Here is a 15,447-nt window from a genome sequence, read left to right as displayed (position 1 = left end):
TGTGTTAACTAGTAAGTCACCGTATACTTTTCCCCATTTTTTCACTTGCCTTTTTGTTTAATTTGTGGTATTTATTGTTGTCTTACAAGTATATAATTAATATTTTGTCACATATATAATTTTTTTCTATTATAAATTTCTTCTCTAGGTTTCATGCTTAAAGACATCTTACTTACTATGAGCTCTAAGCTATGTTCACTTATATTTTCTTCTGCTCCTTTAATATTTTCATTTTTAAGTGGGCTCTCTAATCTATAGAGAATTAAATTAAAGACTGCACATTTATTCTTAATAAAGTCCATGCTGTTTATTATATCATTCCAGCCTGTTGTAACATTTCATATTACAAATCTGTTACATATATCTTCATGATATATAATATATCAGTGGTTCTCAACTGGAGGCAGTTTTGCCCTCTGTGGGAAATTTGGCAATGTCTGGAGACATTTTTATTTTTCAAGATTGAGAGTAGAGGGGCTGAGGGAGAAGCTGGCTACTGGCCTCTAGAGAATAGAAGCCAGAGATGATGCTAAACATCCTACAATGGAGAGAAGAGCCGAAACAAAGGATATCAATGATGCCAAGATTAAGAGAACTTGATAAGTGAGAGATATTGATCCACTGGGTGCCATTTCTCTACCAGTTTTATACCCACTGTAGTAATATAACCTAGTCTGTATTTCTTTTTCCTACTCATATTATTTCCTTATGATACAATCTCAGAAGTGAAATCACTGAGCCAAATGAAATGAACAGATTTAAGACCCTGATATATGTAGTCAGATTGCCCTCCAGAAAGTTCCTTGTTGCTTATAGAGGCAAATAAATAATCCTTGTTTTATTTCTACTCTAATCATTTTTATGCAGCTTTACTTAGACCTATAAACCTCTCTCTGATTCTACAATAGAACTCAAAATTGTTTTTTAAGGAAATGTTTCTTTCAAGGAATTAACAAAGTAATCACATTTTTATAAATACCCAAACAGTGTAACTTTTATTTTTTTCTTAGTAAAGGTTCTTTTTATATATAATATTTTTCATTGTATAAATTGTTTTTTTCTAGGGTGAACAAGGAGAAAAAGGCGATCCGGGTCTGGCTGGCATTAATGGAAAAGATGTAAGCCCAACTCTCTTTTTTAAAAAAATGGCAAAATTAGCCTTTCACCCTACATGTTTAACATGTCTCTTATTTTCCCACTAACTCATGCCACCCTTGTTATTGTCTATTTTTCAATGACGAAGTAAACAGACTCTGCAAGCTAAAAATCACTCGGCACTTATGACAGTGACTTTGACTTTCAATAAGCACAGGTACACATTCGTAGGGAATGGAGGCTATTATAATAGCTATTTCCATTTGAATTGAAGTCAAGCCATGATGGGGATTATAACTTCAGGAATATTCTGTTAGAATGTGTAGTGAATGAACTCAATGGGCCAGCTCATTCCAGCTTCTTTCCAAGTCAGAGAAAATTGGAAGAATTTAATATTCCTACTGTACGAACCAAAGGCATTTTTTATAGTCTTTATTTTTACATATTACATATACCTTGATATAAATGTATCTTTTAATAATTTCTGTGCAAGCTTTCCTACAAAATGTGCAAGTTCTCTTCAGAAAGTATAGACCTTGTTTGAAGGGGAGGGTGCAGTGGTTTGGTCTCTCTCAAGGGGATAATGTTGGCATTTGGGGCAAGACATTTCTTTGCCATGTAGGACTGCCTTCATTAGAAGAAAAAAAAAAGGCTCTGACATCTTTCTAAGTTCAAGCTTGACTCTCTTTCTCTCTCTCCCTCTCTTTTCCTCCTCCTCCCTCCGTGTGTGTGTGTGTGTGTGTGTGTGTGTGTGTGTGTGTGTGTGTAAACTGTGGATTGATCTCCAGAATATTTGAGTATTAGACCAACGGTATTGACTAAACACATACAGTTTAAATATTAAATACTAGAGGCCTGATGCACGAAATTCATGCAAGGGGCTCAGCCCTTGCAGCACCCCCTTCACCCAGAAGGTCATCAGAAGGTCATTCAGCTGTCTGGTCTCTTTAGCATATTATACTTTTATTATTATAGATTGCATACAAAATGTATAGTTTAAATAATGCATGGCAGACATATATTGAAATTGTCAAAATTTTGAATTGCTACAAATTAGCCTTCAAAATACAAGAGCCCAGGTTTAAGACATTTTAGTTTATAATTAAGTGATTATGATTGTGACCTACTGTGAGACACATTCAGCAATGGCATTTCAGAGGAAGACTTGAGAGGGAGACTTGCAACATTGTTAATATGGCCTTTGATGACAGATTACTGGGCTCAGATCCCAGCTCAGCCACTGCCTGGCTGTTATACTACTTAGTACATTACTTATACTCTCTGGCCTCAGTTTCTTCATTTACACAATGGGGTATTCATATTAATAAAACTTAATGCAGAGGCTTTTGCTGAGGATGATAGGGCTTATCCTATGTAAAGCATGAAAAACAAGCCTCACATACAGTAAGAGCTATGTAAACCTTTGCTTATTTTTTTTTTAGAAACTATATTAAATAAAATACGCCTGTCTCCAATAGAAATAGCTATTCACTCACTTGTTTTGGGGAATTATATAATCTTAGGAAAGTAGATTTCAATCGCTGAGTTTAGTCTCCTCCTCTGCATCTTTATTATTGTCTTTCAAACATTCCTTATCAGAATTACGGCAACTGATGTCCCTAAAATAATCATGTTAATCTCCTTATACCAATGCAGTCTGTAATCCTGAATAAAAAATATTTGAATAGCTGGTGCCATTGCTGGGGAGTAAGATGCAGACAGTGGAAGATGGGTAAAACATCATTGATTGGTTAAAAATTTTAACAAATAACATTATTTTGTATCATCTTCTGATTTTCAAAAATGCTACATATCATGAGTAGATCTTCCAATAAAAACTAATTTCATCATCTACCTGCTTTTATAAATGTGGTTACAATTGTCCTTCAGCTTTCCACTTGCCTTTGAATGAAGTGTTGTCTCTGCATCGCATACAGAATCAACTACTATACTTTTGAGAATCTTTATATACATGAATTTTATTGAGAACCATGGTAATAGATGCCTACCCTATTCAATATTGAATTCAGAGTCTGTTCCATTTGATTCTTTATGCTTTGTGGTGAGCAATATGTCTTTTTCTCCCCAGTATTCAATAACCACTGATAGCAGCACCAGTGTGACATGAGGAGAAAAATTGCACTTGAGAAAAGCATTACAGATCTGTTTCTCAGAACCTATTATGATGCCACAGCCTTAAAATCATTGTACTCTGTCACAGGAAGCCATGAGTTACATGGGCCCACTTCAGTGGCCATAAAAGCAGAAGCTTGACGAAAGCAATACTTCTCAATTGCATTTTATCCTCATGTGAGTTAAAGCACAATTGTACATATCCATCAACTTGAGTACAAAACTCAACTATTGATTATCCATTCAACTTGACTTGAAAAGTAGAAGCAGCATTTATTAAGTACCTACCATGTGCTAAGTGTTCTTACAACATATGATTCTCAGAACTACCTTTCCAGATAATTATTATTTATGGTGTATTTTATAGAGAAGCTTAAATAACTTACAAAAGGTTATGCATAAAATGTGACTCCTGCCTGGCCAGTTGATTCAGTTGGTTGAGTGTCATCCATACACCAACAAGGTTGCAGGGGTTTTTTTTGTTTTGTTTTGTTTTTAAGTATATTTTATTGATTTTTTAGACGAAGGAAGAGAGATAGAGTTAGAAACATCGATGAGAGAGAGAGACATCGATCAGTTGCCTCTTGCACACCCCCTACTGGGGATGTGCCACAATTAAGGTACATGCCCTTGACCGGAATTGAACCTGGGACCTTTCAGTCCAAAGACTGACGCTCTATTCACTGAGCCACACAAGTCTTGGCAAGGTTGCAGGTTTGATTCCCGGGCAGCACATATACCTAGGTTGCATGTTCAGTCCCCATGACATATGAGAACTCAACTGGTCAATGTTTCTCTCAGACATTGATGTTTCTCTCCCTCTCTACCACCATCCTGTCTCAGCCATCCTGCTCCCTTGCCTGAAAAGCTGCTATAGCTCCTTTTCTGCTTCCACTCTTGCTGCCTTTAGTCTATTTTCATGTTGTGGCCAGTGGTTTATTTTTGAAACACAGTGACAATAGGTTATTTCCATGTTTGAAACATTAAGTGGCTTCCCATTGTACTTAGAACAAAACCTATCCTTCTTACCATGGACAGCAATTAGCATCCCATGACCCCTGGCTAACCTTGACTTATTCTCTGGTTCCTGGTCTGCTTACTCATGACACTCCTTCACCCCAGGGGTGGCTGTGTGCTATCTGTTCCCTCAACCCCAGTGCTTTTCCCAGGATCCTTGCATGGCTGGATCTTTTGAAACAACAAATGTCATCTACACAGAGAGGCTGTTTCTGACCACCCAGCTGAAGTAGTAGTTCTCTCTTCCTTACCAGCTTATCACATTCTGCCTGTTGACCTATTTATTGCCAGTCACCTTTCTCTTAAAGCATGAGTTCTATAAGGGCAGTGATCTTGATTTTTGTTAAGGAAAAAAAATATTAAAATGGTAAGGAGAAGGACTTTTTATTTAAAACTCTAGCTTGTCTGGGTATTACAATAGGGAAGAGAGATTGTGTCCAACCCTGAATATCACATTTTTGGTCTATAACTACTCCAAGATAATGATGAAAGAAACATCGCTATAAGTTACATCCACAAAGGTGTTTATGCAACTGCAAAGGTTTTTTTTTGTTTTGTTTTATTTTTAATTAGGTGCTGTTTTCATTCTTTTTTTTTTTCTTAAAGACTACAGTTTTCACATATTCTCTGCAACAAGATTTTAAGTATCCAGTTTCTTTTGTTCCTTTACATTTATCATTGGGTTCTGCATTGAGTAAGCTATAGGTGATGGCATTAGGCATTGTTTATTTACTACAAAATGTCACAGCAGTGACAGCTGGACCCTTCAAGAATAGTAAGATGCCTAGATTCTCTGTGTATTGTATGGCTTCGGAATATTTCTTTTTCCAGTATTGTTCTTCCCTTATTAAATGTGTTAAGTACAAGGAAAGGTATTTTTTCCTATTTACCACACAGTCAGAGTGTGTCTATCTAGCTTTCTTTGTATTTACACTGTGAGTACATTTGGCCATAAAACTGATCTCCTGTGGTGAAATGTGTTGTGATATTCTGAAAGCTGTCATTTCTGAGTCAATCAACTAAATACCCACTAAAATACCCAAGCGTCTAGAAGATTTAGGAATATATTTACTATCTGGTATGCTGTATTTTATATAGTTTTATTTGATAGCTTCATAAATCCAGGTTTAAAAAAAAAAGAGAAATTCAAGAACTAATCATATTTTAAAATAGAAAAGAGATTACATTTTAGCTTCAGCTTTGTGAGTGATTGGAAAAGAATACATCTCTCATTTCTTTTCCCCAAACAATGAGATTTCTTGATAGAGACATAAAAATATTTTTTATTTAAATCTTGAATTTTGGGGGCAAATTAATGCTAAATCAGAGGTATTTACATCATCTATACATTTAATCCAAAGTGGATACTTAAAGTTTATATAGATCTAAATGACGTTCTCCCAGGTGGTGAATTAATGTTATTTTAGCAGGAAGCAAAGTTGCACAGATATGCACAATGGAGGACTCACACTGATTGAACCTATCTGTTCCCACCCCGGCGCAGATGTTGCTTGTCATTTCACTGCCAGTTATCTCTATTTCTCTCCATTCCACACACTGCAGAATGGGGTTTGGGAGCTCAGTAAATTATGATTTATTTTGTGACTAATGACTCATTAGAAATTGAAGCTTTCTGTGCACTGTGTATAGAAATCACATTGGTGTTATTTTTTTGTACAGGGTTTGAAAGGTGACTTGGGTCCCCGTGGAGCACCTGGTCCCAAAGGAGAAAAGGTATTAGACTCACTGAGAAAAGTGCTGATCTTTTCTTAGGAAACTCCCGAGAACCTGGGCAGTGACTTTTCATTGATGCTGTTTGACTGCCAAAAGTTAATTTTATTCACATGAACCAAAGGCTTTTATGTTAAAGGCATCTGAACAAGAAAAGCCTTTTTTTTTTTTTTGGTTAATTAATTAGATTGAGGAGACTAAATGCACAATTGCTAGTCAACATTAATTTGTGCTTATAAGATTTCCCTTTTCTCTTTCTTGCTTAACAGCATTGGGTATTCCATCCCCAAATTAGCAACCGTGTCCTGTATCAGGGAACTTTGCCAGGAACACTGAGCTGCTGCTGTAATGGTGAAGCAGGTGGCCTTTGGGGGGAAGGATGCTAATTTAGCATCTTAGTCTAAATGCTCCATTTCCTGCCACCTTTTCTTATATGCCCTTTTACTAGTTTAGTGGCATATTGGCAATTGACCTTGAAAAGAGAATTAAGAAATAGTAAAAGCAAGAGTCATTTGGCGCAAGGTCATTGGATGATCCCAATTTGATGAGAATTGTAGGCGTGGGTGTTTTGCACTATATGTAGTTCTCCACCATCAGCGCATTTAGAAATCCTTGTCTGTCAATATTTACCTCTGCCTTAAAGCTGGTCCTGTAAATCGGTCCTCAGTGAGTCATTTAAGCTACATCAATGTTTCTTAACAAGGATTGGTCATTTGTATTCAGCCATTCCCCCAAATAGTGATTACACAATGCTGTCTTAACTTTTGAGCTGACTATATTAGATGAGAAAAGAGAAAGTTATAGAGATACTTTCAACCTGAGACTACAAGGTCCCAGTGTCCCATGCCACACAACATATGCTCTCCATTGTCTCCACTTAAATAAGGATTAGAGCCATGATGCTTGGTCTTAACGACTCAGAGTTCTTATGAATTAAACAGGGGCACTGATACAATAAGGTGGCATATGGGTGGACATATTTACATATCAGAAAATAGTGAACTTTTAAATGAACCATTTTTTAAAGATGTTGACTCGTTTGTCAATACATCCATCTGGTAATTTGTATTCACATACATCAGCAAAGCAATGCTAGTATTTAAAAATACATAAATATGAGCAGAGCCTTTTACAATTAATGGCAAGTGCAATGCCAATGCAGCCGAGTGTTAGGAGAGGAAATGGGACCACTTCTTGCAGCTGGGAGGCATGAAGTGGGGACATCCATTTATTATTTCTGCTGATCCTCACACTAACTTTGTCAGAAAAAGTGCCCGTCATTATGACACATCCCAGCTGTTGCATTGGCAAGTAATCATATTTGAAGAGATATTCTTTCTAATTTTGGTTCAGTGGACAAAAGTATAGAAATCAGATTATTTTAGCTTTTCAAAACAAGTCCTGTGAAAAGCACGAGGATGCACCAGGTGATATTTATAGCATGAGAGTTCAAAGCAGGTGATGCATCTCTCCGTGTGCTTTTATCAAGATAAACTTCTATTTTCCTTTTCTTCAGGATTTATTTATCTATTCAGATATTGTTTCTGTCTATTCAGAAAATTTATAAAGATTATGTGTAAAAAGAGGTTACTGGTAACTGCAACTTTAATTTATTTTAGGGTGAAACAGGACCTCCAGGACCACCAGCCTTAACTGTAAGTATGCTTCAAGTCAAAATGCAAACTTGAAATATGTTATCCTACTTATCATTTACACTACATCATGCTACACCAGAATTTAACCCATAGACTATTTTGAGAATTGATAGTAACTTCAGGGTGGAGTTAGCCAAACCTCCAAATGTTAAAAAATGGGGCATCTACTCACAGTAGTAACATACTTGAACTGAGGTTACATAAGTGGTTACTAGAAAAGTCTGGAAGCAGTACCTGTCCTGAGCAATACCTACCTTCCTTCCCTGCGGTTCATAACTTTACCCGCCTAGATGGTTAATTATACATTCTTAATAGGACATTTAAAGTTAATGGAAGCAGGGACAGTTCTGCATACTCTATAAACTGAAAAAGAACAAAATAAACCATAATCACCCAGTGGTAAGAACAGCTACCTATTTAAAGTGGATTGTTACATTTCCCCACACCTGTCCAAGACTATTGTTTTTTTCTGTATGATTTGATTATAAGATTTGCAAATGATAAAATGGTGATATTTCAGAAACAGATTTATGATAAAAATGTATAAAGTGCACACAATGGGATTATTTTCATTTAAATGGTTCATCATTTATTAAGAATTTAATCATAAATATGTAATCATTTTATATTTATATACAATTTACTACTATAGATTTTGTTCCTAGGCCATTAAGGATTCTCATTTAACTTAAAGAATTGATTTAAGAATGACTCTAAGCCTAATAGAAAAGAAAAAAAGTTTTTAATTAAAGTATGATCGTTTATAGCCTGAGGTCTCTCGAATTTAATGTTGGTGTGACTTAATGACATAAGTTAAGAATTTAAGTCATCGTTTTTCAAAGACCTGTCCTGGTTATAAAAGCTCACATTGAAAAAAATCTTCTAGCATCTGTATGCAGCTTTTCCCAACAGAGCAGAACAGGAATCTCAAAAGCTGTGTATGGCTTTGATAACATTTACATATCATTATATACTTGACAATGTCATTTGGACAATACTTTAATAATGTCTTATACCAAGCATGTCAAACTTGTGGCCCACAAGGAATATTTTTGTGGCCCGGCCAATATAATGGTATGTAAAAAAATGTTTTAATAAAAATTTCATAACTTAAATTTTACATTATCCTGTTATACATAATTATTAATAACAAACTACAACGTTCACTAATGACTGATTACTATAATCATGTTGCATTCATTTTCCTATGCACCTTACGCACTGGCACACCATTTCTCTCCACTAATACTAGCAGGGAATATTTTAGCAGCTGATTGTCACATCATTAGTCTTGTACTGACTTGTTTGGTGTGCACAACAGGAAATATTTCACTTTTAGAGAATAAGAAAAATAGGTTTATTTGTGTAATACTTATTAATTTGTGTAGTTTATTCATTGTCTGATAAGTTAATGTTCAAGAAAAAACATTAATTTTTATAAAAATGTTCTATTATTTTATGTTAATGGTTACTCATTTATTTTAGCCCTCTGTATTCAGCATGTCTCTATCAAAATAATCCTGTTTCTATAAAAATTGAAGCTTTTGTGTGTTTTTTTTGGCCCGTATAAACTTAAACCTTGTTTATTTGGCCTTGGTTAGCTTTTGAATTTGACATGCTTGTCTTACACATAGTCTTTGCAGTGCTTACTTAAGGGACAAGTATAAATAGAAAAATCTAAGAAACCAAAAAGATGACTTTATTAGGAATAACCAAATTCTACTTGCAATGGAATTCTGTGCTTGAAGCTTTTGTTTTCAAGATGGGAATAAAATCTGTGTATTTAGAGGAAGCTTTCTCTGTATATTATTCAATTTTTATACTATGTGGAATTTATTTTTAAAATTATTTGGCAGTGATTTGGGGTTAAGTCCCCTGCTTGTTTCTCTTCAATCAAGTAATTTTCTCAACTAGTTCCAAAATGCAGTTTATCAGTGTATCAGTTCACTGCATGTGCAGTTTTGGCTCTGTAATCAGAAAGTTGTATTGGATGGTATCAGTTTTGTAGATTTTTTAATGACAGCTGATGTCTTCCTGCCAAGTAGCACCCTATAGGTGTCTCTTGGCACTACTCAGCTGGCAGATACTGAGTAGTACAAGCTAATGTTTATACTTAACTAAGGATATGTCAAGGCAAAACGACAATGAAAGGAAATGTTTTATTTCATAAAGGAAAAATATCTGTACTATTTGGATATGACCATCTGATACTTGGCATTACTTTATTTTATTTTTTAAAATATATTTTATTGATTTTTTACAGAGCAGAAGAGAGAGGGATAGAGAGTTAAAAACATGGATGAGAAACATTGATTAGCTGCCTCCTGCACGCCCCCTTCTGGGGATGTGCCTGCAACCAAGGTGCATGCCCTTGATTGTAATCAAACCTGGGACCCTTCAGTCCACAGGACAACAATCTTATCCACTGAGCCAAACTGGTTAGGGCGGCATTACTTTATTAATGTAGATAATCAATTGTTAACTCTGAAATAGGGATGAACTTAAATGAATGCCAAATTACCATGCACACTAAATATTTAATTGATCTTATAATGCACATTGATACATTTTAATGAAGTGATTGATAACAGTCTCAAGGAAGCCACAATGACTGAGTCTATTATATTTGAATGAAATGAGGCACCAAACCCTGGCTGGTATTGTTCAATGGTTTGAGTGTCTTAAATTCCTAATCAAGGGCACATACCTGGGTTGCAGATTTGATCCTCAGCCCCAATTGGGAAGCATGCAGGAGGCAACCAATCGATGTCCTTTTCTCACATTGATGTTTCTGTCTCTTTCTCTCTCCTTCCCTCCCTCCTTTCCACTCTCCCTAAAAATCAATGGGAAAATGCCCTAGGGTAAAAATTAATAAAAAAATGTTAAAAAGAAAGAAATGAGGCACAAATATATAGGAGTCAATAAACTTAGAGTTCAACCACAGTGATTCTCATAGCTAGCTGCACACTAGACTCCACGGGAGAGCTTTAAAACGTACCAATGTGTGCCTCCAACCCGAGAAATTATAATTCAATAGATACGATGTGGAACCAGTACGTTTATAAAGCTCTCTGGGTAATTATGTATGCAGTGGGAGTTGAAAGCCACTGTTTCTGGCACTATAATGGAACAAGCTTTCTTTTCCTACTTGGAAAATTCCTTGAGACTTTTGAAGAAAGCCTAGCTTTCATCTTAAATTCAACTTAATGTGTTGTAATAAAGAAATAACTTTCCATTTGGGAGGCATAATAGTAAAACTAAAGTGAGACTGAAGCCTGTTTGGGTAAGTGGAGGAAATGAGGGCTAGGAAGGTATCTTTAATTATAGCCTTAACCTAACCATTCAAGGACTCCTGTGGGCTCTCGGACTGAAGACAATCTCAAAATTTAATGTGCATAGGAACCTTAGGGGTCTTGTTTAAATGCACATTTCATTCCATAAGTCAGAGGTGGGGGCCTAAGATTCTACATTTGTAAGGAGAGGATGGGGATGCTACTGGTCCTCAGACCACACCTGGAGTCACAGGGCTTAACATCTAACTATGCTGCAGACTCCACTTCCACAGATCGGTGCTTCTCCACCTGTAGTGCACATTAGAATCACCTGAGGTGCTTTAAAGGCTCCAATTCCCAGGCTGTACCTTATGCAAAAAAATAAAAATAAAAATGAGAATCTCTCATCTGTTTAATTTCCCCCCAGCACTTCCAATGTGCAGCCAAGGGTGAGAACTAATGCTCTGAAGGCGTGTCGAATACTTTTCTCCACAACTTCCTCTTTCAGAGCCGGAGCCAACATTTTAGATACTTCAGCATCTGTATCAAAAACACCCAACCTGACAACTTTCAGAAGCACTTCCAGGAAATGCAGACTCTCTATTAGTACCGGTGATTTGGTTCCTGATTAATTGATTCTAGAGGATGACCAGTACCTTCCATCTGCACATTTACAACCCACTTGTACATCCATCAATAATCCTTTTTTAAAAATTAATTTCTTTGTTAATTAAGGTATCATATATTTGTCCTCAATCCCCCCATTCAATTCCCCCCCTCACTCATGCCCCCACCCCCCTATTGTCCTTGACCATTGGTTGGGCTCATATATGTGCACATAAGTCTTTTAGTTGATCTCTCCCTTTTATTCCCACCCTCCCTTTGAGGTCTGACAGTCTGACCCATGGCTCCTTATCTCTTGGTCTGTTTTTGTTCACCAGTCTATGTTGTTCACCATTTCCCCTAGATGAGTGAGATCATGTCCTACTGGAAATATACTTATAAGAATAAAAAATGAGATAAGCAATAATCGTTATGCTGAAAGGCATTTGAGCAGGACTCAGCATTAGCAAGTCCAGCACATAGAACCTCAGAGACCAAGCATACAGACCTGAACTGCCCTGAATAAATACGGGTGGGAAATGTTGAACACTTTTTTCCCTGGAAAGCATTCACACCATATTTGTTTTGGTTTTATTTTAATTTTGCTTAATAAGAAATTGAGAGCAATAGTAATTGAGCACACTGAAACACTAAGTTTACTGATGCAGGGTAATCCTTTTGGATACAGGACTTTTTGAGGATTGTGTTTATCACTGGTATTTTCATGTCCCTGTGGATTACTGTGCTTTGGCTATTATTTTAAATTTTAAAAATCATGTAGAACCATTTTATTTCATAAATCCAATATATAAAACTATCAATCTATTTTAATGAAATGTTACTTTGTTTCTTGGTTATACTTTCCTTAGAACTGGTGGTATAAAATTGGGTCTTAGTGGAGGAGATGGATAAAGGAATGAAAGAAGCCAAGTGTAGAAGAAATAAGGAAAGGCAACCTATGAAATGGGAGGAAATACTTGCAAACCATATATCTGATAAGGGGTTAATATAAAAAATATATAAGAAACTTATATAATCCAATAGCAAACACACACACACACGCACACACACACACGTAATTACATAGACTTTTTTTTTCCAAAAAAGACATACAAACTGCCAACAGGTACATAAAATGATTCTCAACATCACAACTCATCAGGGAAATGTACATCAAAATCACAATAAGAAATCCTCTCACATATGTTAGAATGACTATTATAAAAAAAACAAGCAAAAATTTGTTGGTGAGGCTGTGGAGAAAAATGAAACCCTTGTGTATTGTTGGTGGGATTGTAAATTGGTGCAGCCACTATGGAAAATAGTGTGGAGGTTACTCAAAATATTAAAAATAGAATTAGCATATGATCTGAGTACATATCTAAAAGAAATGCAGTCCTATCTCAAAGAGACAATCTGTATTTCCATGTTCATTTCAGCATTCTTCAGAATAGCCAGGAGATTGAACTAACCTAAGTCTATTGATAGATGAATGAGTAAATGAATATACAATTATCCAGCCATAAAAAGAAGAAAATCCTTCCATTTGCAAAAGCATGGATGGACCTTGAAGGTCTTATGCTAAGTGAAATAAATCAGAAAGACAAATACTAAATGTTTTCACCTATATGCAGAACCAAATTTATAGGAACAGATCATAGAATTAGGGTTGCTGAGGTGGAGAATAAGGGAAATTGGAAAATATTGGTTAAGGATAAAAACTTAAAGTTATGAGTAAGTTCTGGGGACCAAATGTATAGCATGGTAACTACTGTTAACAATACTGTATTAGATATTTGAAAGTTACTAACAGACTAAATCTTAAATGATATCAAAACACACACACACACACACAAAGGTATTTATATCAGATGATGTTGTTGTTAGCTAACCTAATTATGATACTCATCTCACTATTTATGTGTGTATAAAATCAGATTGTATACCTGACTCTTACACAATATTATATGTCAATTTTATCCCAATAAAACTGAGGGGAGAGTGAGTTCCTGATGAGCTTAAAATATCTCTTCTGTTGGCACTTATAATTTTCAAAGCAGACATTAAAGTGTACTTCTACATAAACCTAGGTGGAATAGCCTACAGTACACCTATGCTATATGTTATGGTGTATTGCTCCTAGGCTATAAGCTGTATGTCATATTACTATACCAAACAACACAAGATTAAACCAAGTACAAGAGGAAATGATGTGATTAAGAGACAAAGTATGAGATGTATGAGACTGCTGCCTGGGTAACAGGCATACTGTTATACAGCAAACTTTTTATTTATAGGTAAAGAGACTATACTCTAAAACAGGGATGAGGAACCTTTATTTGGCCAAGGGCCAGTTGGATATTTGTAACATCCTTGCTTAATATAATTCACTTAGTATAAATTTATGTTGCTATGAAAAAAAACATCCTAGACTTGTTGAATTTTGAGTCCTGCCTGCGGTTGCGTTGGCAGGGCCAGGCCAAATAATGTCATGGGCTTTATACAGCCCACAAGCTGCACATTCCCCAGCCCTGCTCTAAAATAAGCATAAAAAGATACGGACATGGAAAAATAATGTCATGAAAGCCAGGGGTGGGGTGGGGGCTGGGTGGAGAGGGGCAAAGTTGGGGAAATTGGGTGACATCTGTAATACAGTCAACAGTAAAAAATATATATGTGTACATGTATTATGTATAATTATAATCAAAAAAGCATAATATGCAAATCAACAGAAATGGCCGAACAACAGAAAGACTGTCCAGATGACCACGCTAGGACACGCACTGACGCCAGGCCAGCCATGGCGGGTGCCATTGGATTGGTTGCAGGGGGTTCCACAATCGCCCTGCAGAGGGAGGCCCAGGCCACCGGTGGCGGGGCAATCAATCGGGCTGGGGAGGGCTCCATAATCACTCCAAAGAGAGAGGTCTAGGCCACCCTCCATGGGGTGATTGATTGGAGGGCTCCACGATCAATCACCCCAAAGAGGGAAGCCCAGGCCACCGGCCTGCAGGCTGCAGTAGATGGGCAGGGCCTCCCTCTTTGGAGCAATCGATAGAGGAGGTGGACTGTGAGAGGGGCAGGCTGGGCTGAGGGACACCTCTCCCCAGTGCAGGAATGTCATGCACCAGGCCTCTGATATGTGTGTGTGTGTGTGTGTGTATGTATGTTTACATATATATGCACACATAAACCAATAACTTTGTTATTTATTATCATTATCAAGTATTATGTACTGTTCATAATTTTATGTGCTACACTTTTATACAACTGGCAGCCCAGTACCTATATTTATGTGGGCTAAAACCAACACTGAATAAGAAAAACATGTAATAACTTCCAAGTTTGTTTAAAAAACAATGTATCTAAGATTATAATGAAAATTTATGTTAAAGATCCATTCTGGTTTATTTGTATTTTACAATTTTGGCATTTTACATTAACTTTTTCTTGACATTTAAATGTAACTATAAATCTTTACATTTCAATATGCAGCTATAATAAGTACAGATCCTTCGGTTCTTTGTCGTTTGTTAAAATCTGAATTCTGTGTAAATGTAGTGTGTCTTTCCATATAACTTCCTAAACTTGTGTATATGTTTTATGTCCTTACTATTTACTCACTATTTCCAGCTTCTCCTCAAATAAATATACTGCTGTTTTTATAGTCAAGTTTTGCTAAAATCCTTACCAGAAGCCAGGCCTTATTAAAATGAGGCAACTGGTTAATACTTCTTTCCTTCTCTTCTCTTTTGGCCTTTGCGTGTCATGTCAGAAGAGACGGGTGGAGAAAGGCGGCACAGTGCTACCTCACATCATTTACCCACTAATTTTAGTTCCCAAGGAACATGACTGTGTGGCTCTGGCCCTGTCTCTTTGGGGAGTTATCAGATGCTGATGGCACCAAATGTTTACACAGAAGCCAAAGGTTTAGAGAGTCA

At 36.4% G+C, this 15,447-nt stretch overlaps 1 protein-coding gene across 1 annotated transcript in view; it reads left to right on the top strand.

Moving 5' to 3' along the window:
* The window catches only part of COL19A1 (collagen type XIX alpha 1 chain), a 250,774-nt gene that overhangs the window by 90,435 nt on the left and 144,892 nt on the right, over window positions 1-15,447 (top strand). The window contains exons 12-14 of the mRNA XM_036414901.1: window positions 1,065-1,118; window positions 5,926-5,979; window positions 7,596-7,631. Coding sequence (XP_036270794.1) covers window positions 1,065-1,118; window positions 5,926-5,979; window positions 7,596-7,631 — 144 coding nt within the window. The remainder of the gene's footprint in view (window positions 1-1,064; window positions 1,119-5,925; window positions 5,980-7,595; window positions 7,632-15,447) is intronic.

This window comes from Pipistrellus kuhlii, unplaced genomic scaffold (assembly GCF_014108245.1).
Source record: "Pipistrellus kuhlii isolate mPipKuh1 unplaced genomic scaffold, mPipKuh1.p scaffold_m20_p_5, whole genome shotgun sequence".
Classification (NCBI taxonomy): Eukaryota; Metazoa; Chordata; class Mammalia; order Chiroptera; family Vespertilionidae; genus Pipistrellus; species Pipistrellus kuhlii.
Note: the sequence above shows the minus strand (reverse complement) of the source record. Positions and strands in the feature narration are given on the sequence as shown.